Source organism: Leptodactylus fuscus, chromosome 5 (assembly GCF_031893055.1).
Source record: "Leptodactylus fuscus isolate aLepFus1 chromosome 5, aLepFus1.hap2, whole genome shotgun sequence".
NCBI classification, from domain to species: Eukaryota; Metazoa; Chordata; class Amphibia; order Anura; family Leptodactylidae; genus Leptodactylus; species Leptodactylus fuscus.
Window position 1 is genome coordinate 207,154,857 of NC_134269.1, and position 14,479 is coordinate 207,169,335.

General features: G+C 43.8%; 1 protein-coding gene across 1 annotated transcript in view; it reads right to left on the reverse strand.

Annotated features, from left to right (window-relative positions):
* The window catches only part of VWF (von Willebrand factor), a 93,047-nt gene that overhangs the window by 22,706 nt on the left and 55,862 nt on the right, over positions 1-14,479 (reverse strand). Inside the window, exons 36-40 of the mRNA XM_075275106.1 lie at positions 12,415-12,604; positions 11,584-11,928; positions 3,897-4,102; positions 3,299-3,401; positions 3,139-3,213 (exon numbers count right to left, since the gene is read on the reverse strand). Of these exons, the coding sequence (XP_075131207.1) occupies positions 3,139-3,213; positions 3,299-3,401; positions 3,897-4,102; positions 11,584-11,928; positions 12,415-12,604 (919 nt within the window). The remainder of the gene's footprint in view (positions 1-3,138; positions 3,214-3,298; positions 3,402-3,896; positions 4,103-11,583; positions 11,929-12,414; positions 12,605-14,479) is intronic.

A 14,479-nucleotide genomic window follows, 5' to 3' on the forward strand; every position in this document is an offset into this window, starting at 1 on the left:
CCATCTCTGAATGGAGAACACGGTGAACTTGTCCGGACAGGATGTAACCTTCCGAGACGGAACAGGCCCTCACCTTACCCCGAGGTCTTTCCACTATGTTTAGTCTCGCCCAGGTCTTAAACAGACACTTGAAGGTGTCGAAATGATTAAGTTTGTCAATAAGAAGACTTCAAGAAAAGGCAGGTAGCAGAACCGGGATTCAGTACTTAGAGGGCCATCCAACAAAGAACATTTACTAACGGAGTAACAAAGCCTGGCAGATGATCTCTGGACCCATTCCTTGGACCGATGAGGCAAGATGATCCTGGTGGTCCAACCTCCAACAACCCCTCGGAAATACACCATGATACCATTTACATTTGGTTGTCTTCTGTAGGCCATTATTGTGTTAGAACATGGGCCCAACAAAGGATCCTCTGGTACACCAGTGGGCCAGTTCAACACTGTCCGGACTCACTAAATTTGGGAATTCTTTACCATTTGGATGTATTGACTTTCCCACAAAGAGCCCCCAGGTCGTGAATAATCTTCAATGGGACGAAGGAAGAAATTACCGTCAGATGGAGCAAGAGTCGAGGCAGGAGGAGTTCAGTCGTCAAGTTAAGTCAGGTAGAGATTATGGTAGGCAGTAGAGAAGAGGCAAGGTCTACAAGTCAAAACCATAAGGAGTTGAAACAAATGGACTGGAATCAAAAGGACATTATTGTCCAAGTCCATGGTGGTATGGAAACCCTTAAAAAGGTTGGAGTACTTAGCATTGAGTCTGGAACCCATTGGAGGACAAAAAGTTGAAACAGGAGAAGATTATTACCCAGAAGGACAATACTAATCACAAACAGATATCGGCCTCCTACCGATCTTTAGAATGGCACCTCAAGTCCTAAAGGCTGAAGGTGAAGCTCCCGAGCCCCAATGTCAAATATGTAATGGGGCCTTCACTTACCTTGTGCTGTCTTTAATAGAGATGAGTGAACAGTAAAATGTTCGAGGTTCGATATTCGTTTCGAGTAGCCCCTCAATATTCGACTACTCGAATCGAATATCGAATCCTATTATAGTCTATGGGGGGAAAATGCTCGTTTCAGGGGTAGGCAACGTTCGATCAAATTATACTTACCAAGTCCACGAGTAACGGTTGGGCTGGATCCTCCGTGCAGACTTCTCCTTGCAGCGTCCCCGCGGCGTCTTCCGGCTCTGAATTTACTCTGCCAGACATCGGGCCTGGGCAGAGGCGACTGTGCATGCACGCACTACAAGTGGACATGCGCAGTCGGCTCTGCCCAGGCCCGATGCCTGGCAGAGTGAATTCAGAGCCGGAAGGCGCCACGGGGAAGCTGCACGGAGAAGACTTCTAAAGGTAGGAGAAGAACCAGCGTTGATTGGCCGACTGTATAGCATTCGGCCAATCAATGCTGGTTCTGCATCGAAGTTTTACATTCGAACAGTGAGTGGTACTCAATGGAGTACGAGTATTTCGAATACCGTAGTATTCGATCGAATACCTACTCGATCGAGTACTACTCACTCATCTCTAGTCTTTAGCCCTGGTGTCTTATTATACTGTAGCCGAGGGCCCTCTGAGACTACAGGGCCTGGTAGTGATGGCTACGTCTGCATTCCCTATAGCTACGCCCCTCCACTTTAGTGAGGTTCTGGCCAACAAAAATGCAAATATTTGAAGGGTATGTCTACCTTGGCAACCAAAAAAATGAAAGTTTTTGAAACTTTGCCAAGACCTTTACAGTCTATACCTCCAGTTCTATATGTTTCCATGGTACAAACAAACCCTACGTAGTCTGATGCCGCAGTCATATAGTCATTCCATCTGTATTCTTACGAATAGACATTCCGTAGAGAAAATCTGCCCCGTTTCTATTTCGTATACTTGACCCGGTTTGGAAGAAGTTGAACATTTTTGCTTTTAATGTGATTTCAAGGTACATTGAGAAAGAATCAAGAAGCCACACACGTTGCCATCGCTGAGATTGGGACGCTTTATCTGAAATGAATTAGTATCTGGCTTTCTGTAGCTATTGACGTGTCATTCTTGGAATCCATCGCACAAGATAGACACTGAGTCAGTCCTAATGACAAAAATATTTTCCTCTGGAATATTAACGTTTATGTACTGGAGTCTGCCAAAACCATGATATTTTCTAACCCGCTGCGCTCAGGGAACAAGACAAAACATCTTATCGTCAAGATTACGGCTAAAAATGTAAAGGTTGAATCGTAGGAAATCAAAATGAGCAGAAATCTTATAGACCCTCAAAAACATAACCCGTACCTCAGCATCCTGCACCTTCTATAGTATAGGTGGTGGGATATTAAGAGTTAATTGTTCTTTTTAAGAATGTTTTTCTATCATTTAGGCAGAATTCTCCTTTCTATGATTTTGTCTTATATACCCCAACTCTGCATCATGTGACCGACCCCATTCTATACCAGCCTCTCCCACTTGGGGTCAGTCTAATGATGAAGAAGAGCGCATGGTCACATCGAACTCTTCCAGTACCCAAGTGCTTGGAATGGGGACAACAGGTTACCGGCCTCCATACTGGTAATTTGACCCATCTGGTGCAGTATATACAGTGCCAGATCTTTGCCCTCTCCGTATAACCCCTTTGACCGAACATGGGCATCCTCATGGTGTCCATGCAAACATAGTTAGATGGTAGATGAGGTTGGATGAAGACTTAGGTCCACCAAGTCCAACCCTCAAGTCCAAAGTAGAACTGTTTGCTAAACTTACTTATGACCTACTAGGACATCATGTGTGGTCTGTATCATGATCTTATCATACATAGGGTCAATACTGAGGTGAGGAGCAACCATGTCAAAGTGTCTCCCCAACTTGTCAACTTGTCAAATGCAGTTTTGACCAACCCAATCATGGGAATCATGACACATCACACACCTCGGATCAGCTGCTGGTGTACAAAGACTCACATAGTCTTCATGAACAGGTTCTTGGAGAACCAAGTAGAGGACTCCTCAAATAAGTATCACCAAGCCAATGTAGGGGAGCTTGGTAATGCCCTGAAGATCCAGTCAATTCACATGTGAATGGTCAGAAGATGTCTTACACTCTTTCTGTTACCATAAAATAGTAGTATACAGTTTTCTTAAAGTACCCACCACATTCATACTCCGGGCAGCATTGGTCAGAGCTCCGTTTCAGCGATGGAACTTCACATGGTCCACAACTGGGCGCTAAAAAATAAAAATACAGTCAATTCCATTATTGTTCACTTTAGAACCACAACTTCTCAAAAACTTATTGTAGACTTTGTCTTACGCTTGGCTGTAGGACATGGCTTCGAGGTGCAGTTGGTGATCCTATCGTCTAGGCAAATACAGATACTACAAGGGTTGTGTAAGGGTATCCAGGTTTCCAAATGCTAAAATCAGAACGCAAAAGAAAATGTTTTGATCCTAAAGGGCTAAATGTTGTCGTCTCAACGTACATTGGCATTTTGAACATTTTTGGAAATTTGCTCAAGACGATGAAAAACACAAAAACCCGCCAAAGAGACAGATAAGTCTCCAGGAACACTATTCACATGGTCACCATAATGTATATTATTACTATAAAAAATTTAGCACAGCTTTGCCGGTACGCTCCCGGGTGTAGAAGATATTGGTTCGATGAGTTTTGGCACCAGTATCTCTCCACTGTCAAAAGGGAGAGCCTTACAGCCTAGTGTCATTACTGGGTGATGAGGAACGCCCTCCCTGACAGTACAAGGCTATAGAAGAATGTATGGGGGGATCCTTGTCGCCCAGAGATGACTCTAGGCTGTAAGGCCCTTCTGACAGTGGAGGCATATCAGTGCCGAAATTAATGGAACCAATATCTTCTACACCTACATACCAGTGATTCTCAATGTTTTTACCTTGTGGTAGTCGCCATACTCATCTGTGCACTGGTTGCACACACTTTCAGAAGCACAGGTCCCATTAACCATCACCTGTCCGTTGGGGCAAAAGCAACCTTCTGTTGGGTGCTCGTAACAAATAGTTTTGCTACGTGTCTTGTCACATTCCTTGTCACATCCCACGTGGCAATGATTATATACCATGGTATTGGGACAGGCCATTGCTGGAGAGGAGACAGAGACGACAATGAGTATATAAACAAGTATAACAGCACTTAGATATATTATCTTGAAAGTTGATGAGGACGGCCATCTTAGAATCTGTTAGGATGAACCCCATGTAGAAGGCTCAGGAGACATTTCCTCCAGAGTAGAGGTCTCGGGATTTCATGTAGTAGATCAGGAAGTCTTTGAGGACTTGTTTTGCACTATTATATATACGTTATGGAATCTGTGCCCTTAATGGGCTGAACCACTGCAGAATGGGTGCTAAGAGATGGTACAACCCAAACAGAGAAAGTTCTGGGAAAGGGAGGAGATAGAGAGTCTTCTCTTCCTTTCTGGAGTAGGAGGAAGTGAGGACTGTCAGGAGAGACTAAACTAGAGCCTAAGATAAATTAGAGATCCAGCTAGATCAAGAGATGGGAGTAATCCCTGCTAGAGATGGGCAAACCCCTCAGGACTCATTTTATGTCCGATACAGCCAGTTTGGGTCCTTGATTTGTTTCGGGTCAAACAAATTTAGCATGAATCATACCTTAAAGGGGTATTCCCACCTCACATACTCATCAGTCTTTACTGCTGTAAAATCTTCTTTCTTCCTGGTTTCTTGCATCATTTGGTGGGCGGGGTTTCATGTGCAACCTGCCGTTTAGCCCCGCCCCCAAATTAGCGTGTAGCTCCGCCCACCCATATTGGACTATGAAGTACAGGCAGCAGCAACTCCATTCTGTGTTACATACAGAGACTGCCTGTCTCTGCCATAATGAACACAACTGAATTAGCTAGCCTGATAACTGGGAGAACAGAAGAAATGAAAGCAGCTCCTCTCCCCTATCTGAGAGCAGGGAACTAGGTCATGTGGTGCAGACACAGGAATAGTTAGATACACAGGCTGGCTCCCTGCACTTAGCCCCTCCTCCCTTCCCCTGAGAGCAGCAGATACATCACTTGACTCATGAGCAGCTAAGTCAGGGCTGTGGCCACAAAGAATTGAATAAAGTAAGATAGTGGACAAACAAAGCAGTTTTGCTGAAGCAGTGTATTTAGGAAAAGTCTTACATCCACATTAACCAGCAGTATAGATAGGATCCTTGTGATGGGACAACCCCTTTAAATTGGCTGTAGATCACCCTCAGGGCTACTAGAAACCTGGTGCTCCAGTGGGACAATCACAGGGGATCTGCTGCCGTTATTGAATTCGATAGCAGCAGTGGTTCTTCTTTGATAGCAGGACCATCGCTGATAATAGCAGCAGTGGTCCTATCATCTATCCTTGTGCTATGACATTATGATGTCACGGTTCAGAAATAGTAAAAAAAAAAATGGTGGCAGTGGCTGAAAAAAATCATAGTGAATCTGCCACCGCTATTGCCAGCAGTGGTCCCACAGCTCTTTAGGTGGTCCTGCTATCACAGGAGAACCATTGCCGCTCTTGAACTCTTCCGTTATAGCAGGGCCACCGCTGATCAATAGCAGCGGTGGTCCTGCTATCATCTATTCGCGACGGCCATTTTAGTTAGCTGAATCCCAAATTGTTCAGTTTCATCTAAAACTGAACAATTTAGAATATTCGGGTCCAATCCAGTTTGTTATTTGCTCATCTTGTGAAGACTGCCCCAACAATGGAGAAGTGGACCGTAAACAGAGTGTACCGTCCGTCAGCCTCTTGTGATATTGGACCTCCAGAAATTGGATGCTGCTTAACTCTACCTCAAGTAAAGACTATGAGTTACGCTGTTCTGTGAACCTTCAGTCTCGTTCCTGCAGAACCATCATGGGTAGAGATGAGCGAGTAGTGTTCGATCGAGTAGGTGTTCTCTCGAATACTATGGTATTCGGAATACTCGTACTCGATCGAACACTACTAGCTGTTCGAAGTTTAAGGTTTGATGCAGAACCAGCGTTGATTGGCAGAATGCTATACATTTTGCCCATCAACGCTGGTTCTTCTCTTACCTTTCCGAGGTCTTCTCTGCGCTGCGTCCCCACGTCTTCTTCCGGGTGGAATTCACTCTGCCTAGGCATCCGGCCTAGGCAGAGCCGACTGCGCATGCGTGGGCATGCACGCGCATAACCGCGCATGCGCAATCGGCTCTGTCCAGGCCCGACACCTGAGCAGAGCCGACTGCGCATGCGCGTGTATGCGCGTGCATGCCCGTGCATACGCAGTCGGCTCTGCCTAGGCCGGATGCCTAGGCAGAGTGAATTCCACCCGGAAGAAGACGCAGGGACCCTGTGCCGGGAGAAGACTTCAAGAAGAATCCAGCCCGACCGTCACTCGTGGACTTGGTAAGTATGATTTTATCGAATTTTGCGTACCCCTGAAATGAGCATTTCCCCCATAGACTATAATGGGGTTCAAAATCCGTTCGAACAGTCGAACAGTGTGCGGCTGTTCGAATCGGATTTCGAACCTCGGACATTTTAGTGTTGGCTCATCTCTAATCATGGGCACTCCAATTTCTGTCAGTCTCAAGAAGACAACAAATAGGATGTGGCCTGGGTATCACTATTAGGTACCCCGCAGCACTGCACCAGCCCAGGAGGTGAATTGGAGGACTTGGTCGAGTTACTAGCCACCATTACCACTGTAACTGCTACTACTCCCGGCCTCCTGGCTGCCCCAATGGGTTTCTAAACGAGCACTGAAATGTTTAATTAGCTTTGCTTTTCATCTGAAATTCGGTTCTTTTTGTGCCGTCAGGAGAGCTATTTCTTCCGAATAACACGTGCAATTAATCAGCATAAAAAAGCAAATTTTCCTTGCCATGTGCGTATAGTTTATTCCTCTGATGTGCTAAATAATAGGACATATTTTACATAAATAAAAGAGGAATCATGTGCCTTTGATTTTAACATCCATGCAATAAAACATCCCAAATTGTAAATGTAGCTAATTTTGTTAAAAAAAAAAGAAAAAAAAATTAGAAAAATCCAAATTTCCCATGTGATGTGGCTTCGGAATCGTGTTTTTGATCACTTGATTTGGAGTAAATATTTATCACTGATGTTACTGGGTTACGTCAAGGCGATGTATATGAGAGACCAAACCCAGAGGTGGAGCTGGGGTCCGGAGGGGTCTATACAGCTGGATCATCTTCAGCCACAAAAATCATCTACAAAATTTACATTCTTTGGAGAAAAAGTTTTTGTAAGGATTTCTACGTAACGTTTTTCTGTGTATTGTTTATACAGATACATTTCATTTACATTTCTCCGTACGTTAGTTAAAGTCACGTATCAATGTGGTGGTTTAGAACAAGACGGAAGCATGTCTTAAAGGGGATGGATATCCTTAAGAAGGCTGTGAATTCAGGATCAGTGGTGATGCTATTCCTGGTTCCCTGAAGATCAGTAGAACAAGGGGCAGGTGGGCTTCCTCTTGACCATACATTGATGGCCAACTTTATAGGGGTCTGATATTGATATCCTGTCCTTATAGGACTGATAGGGTATGGTCAACTAAAAACGGCTGATTGGTGTGGTACCCAGGTGTCAAGACTCCCATCGACCTCAAATGTATGACCTATCCTTTTGAACAACCCTTTTAAGATGATCCCTCAATAAAAGGTTGGTGGGAGTCCAACTTCGGACACCCCATCAATCTTTGGATTAAAGGGGTTGTGCATTTAGTTGGAACTGTCTCTAATTTTGCAGCACATTCCCATTCACTTGAATGAGACTGAGTGACCGAAGATTGCAGTACCAGTCACAGTCACTACCAAATATATGGCGCTGTGTTAGATAAGGAGTTGGATCCTTCCATCAATCTGATATGGATAGTCTATACTAATGATAGGCCATAACAATCAAATATTCTGCACAATGGCTTCCCTAGCTGTCCGGTGAGTGTACAGGTAGCAAAATCATACATACCACAGAGCCAATGTGGCTATTATATGAGGAACAAATGTTAGGTTGACCACCAATGGGTGGATGGAACAGGAAACCAGGGGATTCTTACATCAACCCTCTGTCCTATAAACAATGAGTATTTGGGTGGGAGAACAAGGAGCTCAAATGGTGGGAGTGGAAAGGGTCCAAATAGAACTTTAGATATAGGACAAGGTGTCAGACCCCACCAATCTGATATTATAAGGATAAGCCATCAATAACCAAGTCCTAAAACTCCATACAGTGGCTTCCCCTAGTTTTTGTATGATTGTATAGGTGGCACATAACTGAGAAGCAATGATGTAGATACCATTGAAAGACAGCCTAGGTGGGCCTATGGGGTCCACACTTGAAGAGGAACATTGTTCAGGGTTCCCTCAATGGTTTGAGGGAACCAAAAACCAAAGGAGGCTTTCACCATCCCTCCTACTAAGGATGAATAATCAGGTGAATGAGTATTGGACACTCTTGACCTCAAGTGGTGCACACGTGATGGTATGGTCCATGACATGGAAAGAGCCCAATTGCAAATTTTTCTAAAGGGCTTCATCATATCTATGTTTACACTACTGAAAAATGACCGTGTAGTTTACAAGAAGATCCAAAAATTCTGAAAGGCTCGTAACATTTATAGAAGAAAAAGAAATGAGAAGTGAGTTCAAAGACTCCTAAAGTTCCAACGTCTCAGATTTTATAGTGTTTTGGGAAATCTGAGAGGACGTCGCTCCAGGCAGTGACACGGCTGGTCTTTAAGACAAGGAGGATTCCTAAAGCGATGAGGTAACCCTCCTCAAAGCTGATGGAGAGCATCAGGTGTTGTCATCTATTCCATCATGTATGGAAAGTGAGGAAGAAGCTGCACTAGTAATATGATTGACTTCGGAAGAAACATGCAGGGACAGAGTGATTTTAGTAGCATCACATGAGGTGATGGAAAAATCAGAACATAGTTTTTGGGATGTCAATGGTAAATACCACCAACGACTCACCAGTCACTACATGGGATCTTTGAAGCGTTGTATATGTTGTAACAATGTTGGCTACAATTATTTTGATAGGCTGCCAATATCAAATTGGTAGGGTCTAAAACCTGGCACCCCCATTGGTCAGCTTTTCTAAGGAGCAGATGTACAGACAATGAAGCAGGAAGTAGACAGCTCCACTTCCTGTGTAGTGGCCATACCCGGTATTGCAGATCAGTTCCCATTTACTTGAATGGACGCCAAGCTGCAGTTGCTCAATTCAGCCACTACACAGGAAATGGAGCTGTCTGCTTCCTGTTCGCTAAGAACAGCTGACCAATAGAGGTGGAAGACCTCCAAAAATCTGATATTGAAGACGTATCCTTAGAATAGGTCACCAATAATTTTAGCCTGAAAACTTCTTGAGTTTCCATAGCTTTTTAACCTAAAATATTCAGAAATAACTGTCCAATAGGGCTCCAACTAATGGATCTTCAACCGGTTTTGGGCTCTATAGAGCGGTTATTACAATACTTCATGGTAGGAAAAAACTATCAGCTTCATGGGAAAAAAATTGTATGCAGTTTTACACATGGTTTTTGACTTCAATGAGGCAAAAGAGACCACAAAAATAACAGGAACAAGGTGTCCTACCAATATATGACCGTGTGGACTGGTACTAATCCTGACCACTACCCTCTGGATATACAGTCATAGCGGAAGGAGAGAATTTCCTTTTTATGTCTGCTAATAATATAAATGATAGTTCATGGCTGAATCCGGCCTTTGTTTACCCAAGATCTTGCGGTTTTCGTCAAAGACTTAACAACTTTTTTTTAGATGGAGTAATGTTAAGCTACCAATTGCTGTTGGCTGAACACATAGAACATTGTGTGTGGTGAGGTTTTCGTGTTCCCTGGATATTGTACTTAATATTACAACCATTGTCACTGTCATGGGGCAATAATTATATCTAATAAAAGCAAAAATAAAATGTAATAAAGTTAAGGAATAAAAAATAATCTGTATTTTCCCATGATTTAGGAACCTTTCAAACATAATCTATATATTACGAGGCAGAGAATGTACATTTGAACATTGTGTAAATAGTGGAGATGAGTAAACCAGTTCATAACAAGCCCGACTTGTTGCAAATTTTTCCAAAAAGTTCATGTTTGGCCGAACTCAAGACTTTTAGGTTTTGACACCTATGAATTGTTATTATACTCTGGAGTCTCTGCAGACCTTCAGGACATTCATGGGCTTCCAGTCATAATGGGGCATGACCCACGTGGCCATTGATGCCCAATGACAGGCTTCAATGTTGACCCTTGGGCATGAGACATTGGAGAAAATTCCAGAAGTGGGAAGCAGAAGACATAAGAGCCCATGTTTGAAGAGCGATTGCTTAAAAATAAGACAATATTCTCCAGGAAAGATAGGAATTAGAGATGAGCGAACACTAAAATGTCCGAGGTTCGAAATCCGATTCGAACAGCCGCACACTGTTCGACTGTTCGAACAGATTTCGAACCCCATTATAGTCTATGGGGGGGAAATGCTCGTTTCAGGGGTACGCAAAATTCAATAAAATTATACTTACCAAGTCCACGAGTGACGGTCGGGCTGGATTCTCCTTGAAGTCTTCTCCCGGTGCAGCGTCCCCACGGCGTCTTCCGGCTGGAATTCACTCTGCCTAGGCATCGGGGCCTAGGCAGAGCCGACTGCGCATGCACGGTCGGCTCTGCCCGGCCCAACGCCTGAGCAGAGCCGACTGCGCATGTGAGGGCATGCCCGCGCATGCGCAGTCGGCTCTGCCTAGGCCGGATGCCTAGGCAGAGTGAATTCCAGCCGGAAGACGCTGCGCGGAGAAGACTTCTAAAGGTAAGAGAAGAACCAGCGTTGATTGGCAGAATGTATAGCACTCTACCAATCAACGCTGGTTCTGCATCTAACCTTAAACTTGGAACAGCTAGTAAGTGTTCGATCGAGTACGAGTATTTCGAACACCTACTCGATCGAACACCTACTCGCTCATCTCTAGTAGGAATCAGTATTTTTTTTACTTACTTGGTCCAAAACAAAACTTGTATGTGAACCTCACAAGGTTCACCCATTACTAGCAAGTATTTTCAGGGGGATAACAAAGTAGGAGTTCCTAGTGAATTCCCAGTTCCCATACTTGCCAACTCTTCTGTTCCTAATCTCCCAAGCCCCAATGTCTCTGCTCTGTGGCATTATATATGTTATGTTACCAAAAGGGGCACGATACTCCCCCAAAAGGGGCATGGTCTTGTCAAAAGGGACATGGTCACCCCCTATGATATCTCCTTTGATCCTCCTATCAAATGTTGGCAAGCATGATATATGGTGGTACTATTTGCGAAATATTGGAAGTATATGATAGTATTATGTATTCTAGCTATGGCGGTATTATGATGGCTGTAATGGCAATTTGGGTCTACGCCTTGTAATTGTGGCATGGCCTGTCTCGATGGTGGGCACACCACTGAGAAATATTTTTAATACGGTTCCTATCACATAGACTTGACCATTCTTGCCATCTAGCCCAATTTTGCAATCACTTTGCCCAAATTTTCCCTTCAATAAAAATTGGTTATACTCACGGCAAATATCTGATGACCTCCAGTTTATACACACTCCGTGGAGCTGGCAGAGGTGGCTGTAACTCGCAATGATCTCGCAGGCATCCTGACCATGGCAGCTGGTTTCTTTACATAACTTAAAGTAATCGCTTGGTTGGATCTTGGTGTGGCATTGCTCGAAAATTTCGGAAAGAAGAATGTTACAGTGATGGCTTGGAGGTTGGCTACACTCATTTTCCGGTATGGTTTCACATGTTCTGCCAAACTTGTCGACCATGGTCCAATCCTTTACAAATCTGCCGCTGTCTCTTGTCACTGAGCCGTCCTTGAGTGTGAAGTCATTTACTGGGTTGTGGTCACATATTCCTGTAAGAAGGAAATATTGAGGGGATAGTCACAGTGGACCATTGTCCCAAAAGTCAAAGAACGTAATCCCTCTATAGTCCTACATAATGGACCGGAACTGGAGGAGAGGCCAACATTTTTACTATGGTATGTAAGGTGGCCATGTACATTATGGATGAACTGCCCAATATCTTTTGTCTATGGAGAAGTCCCAACTTTTTGCTGATGGAAGATGTCTTGGAAAAGAAGGATGACGGATGTTACATTTTAAGATGCCCAATGTTTTCTTCTCATGGGAGCTAAGACCCTCGAAGGAGTTTGGCAGTAACTTACTCCCTCTTCCCCACTGCAAACACATGCATGGTTGGCCCAAGCATGAATGTGTAAGAGTGGGTTCAGAAGGAATAGCGGTCAGCTGAAAAATTGTTAATCCAAAATCAATTCAGGATACATAGCTAGTTTTATATGATTTTGCAGAATAGTGTTCTCCATTTCAGGATGACTTACCGCAAAGTCCTGAAGTTTTTGACGAGGATCCATGCGGGATGAACTCGAGGATAAATTCATTGTTTGCAGGTGTGAATGAGAAAGCAAATCCCAGCTCAGGAATTTTAACGTTATGCATGATGGCTCCAAAAGTGCTGACTTCAAAGGTGTTGTTGTAAGGCACCTGGACCGGCTCACTATTGACTGAGACCTAAGGGTTGTGTAGTAGAACATGCAGTAAGTTGGGAATGCTTAGGATTTGTTTTTGTAAAGTATTATTGACCTATCTCCCTTTCATTTTAAGGCTATGAGTATAATGGTATTGTTGTTCCAGCTGTAGAGCTCTGATTCATTGTCACTTTCTTTCCCCCCACACAAAAATTAAGAGAAACCAAGACCATACAAGATCATCCAAGACCATCCAAGATCATCCAAGACCATCCAAGACCATACAAGACCAATCAAGGCCATACAAGACCATCCAAGACCATTCAAGACCATACAAGATCATCCAAGACCATACAAGATCAGCCAAGACCATACAAGAACAATCAAGGCCATACAAGACCATCCAAGACTATAGAAGACATCCAAAACCACACAACACCATCCAAGACCATCCAAGACCATTCAAGACCATTCAAGACCATACAAGAACACTTCAGACCATCCAAGTCTTGAAGCAGAAAATCATCCATGTCTGGGTATTCACTGCCCCTATTCCTACATGGATATGGTAGAAATCCACTTAAAGAAGAACTGCTCTTTTAAAGGGAACCTGTCAAGTCTAGCTAGAACTCTAAACCACCCAAGGCCTTACTCTGTCTGTGGAAAAACAAACTTCAAACTTACCTAGACATGAGTCCAATGATTCACTGGACACATCATTGGTTCCCCCAGTTCCTTAGCAGTTGTACATTGAAGCCAGGGAAGTTCACCTTGGCTTCAATGTGCATGCGTATGGCACATGCGGACAGAAGTCACGGTGTCCTGCTCCGCCTTTGGTGACGTACTGTGCAGGTGCTGGCAGTACATGAAAAAGAAGACCTAGGGTCTTCTTAAATTCTAAAGGTACCCACTAATCTCCGATCAGTGCTTCTCACACTTGCCAACTCTCCGGGAACATCCCAAGATATGGTGAGACCTTCCAAACTCCTGGAAGAGTTGACAGTGAAAAAGAGTCCCTTATCTTTTGGAAAGCAGGAATTCAGAAAGGTTTTCCATGGGTGGTGCTGGGATGCCCCTCCAAGAGCCCCACCATCCACAGTCAAACGCAGATGGCATTCCATGACAGTGACCTTTGCTGTTGCAGCATTTGCAAAACTACAACTCCCAGCGTGCCCTGACAGCCTGCTGGAAACGATATGTCTCTAGGACACGGGATATCTCTCCAGCTGTTCTGAAACTACAACTTCCAGCATGCCCGGACAGCCTGATACTGTCTCGCTTAAACCATCAATGCTACAAAAGCCAAAGCAAAACATAATTGCAAAGTAAATCCCGGGGAACCCATGTAAGTGTAGCAGAGCCTGTAGAAACTGGCAATAATCCATTTACTCTCGGCCGCTCTTGTAAAGCAATGTTTTCCTTAGCACTTTCTAAGCAGTTCTGTGCTCGCTGTTTGGGATGTTTTTCACTGTGCATCATTGTTCGCTGGAGATTACTCACACACTGCAGTCATCCTGCCAGAGGTCGGGGAGAAGTCAGCAAGAATCATGTTATATCGGGTGCTGGGGCTGCACAGCCTCCAAGGAGACCCATTATTCAACGAGAAAATATCTCATTATAATGTGGGATTTTCATTCATATTTTTTATTTGATTTTTTTTCATTATTTTTGTGTATTTTTATATTCTATTTTTATATAAATAGGCCAAAAATTCTGCCTCTTTCTAGCAATTAAACCTCTATTTTTCAATACTATGAAGTTTGGGGTTAAACGGTGGATATTAGTTATAGGAATACTTGCTCTAGTGCCACCTTCTGAAAGGTAGCACCCTACAGATCAATGCCTGATTTTCCTGAAACCCAGTGGCATTCGCAGATTATGCCACAAGGTTTCAAGATAACAAGGCGTTGATCTATAA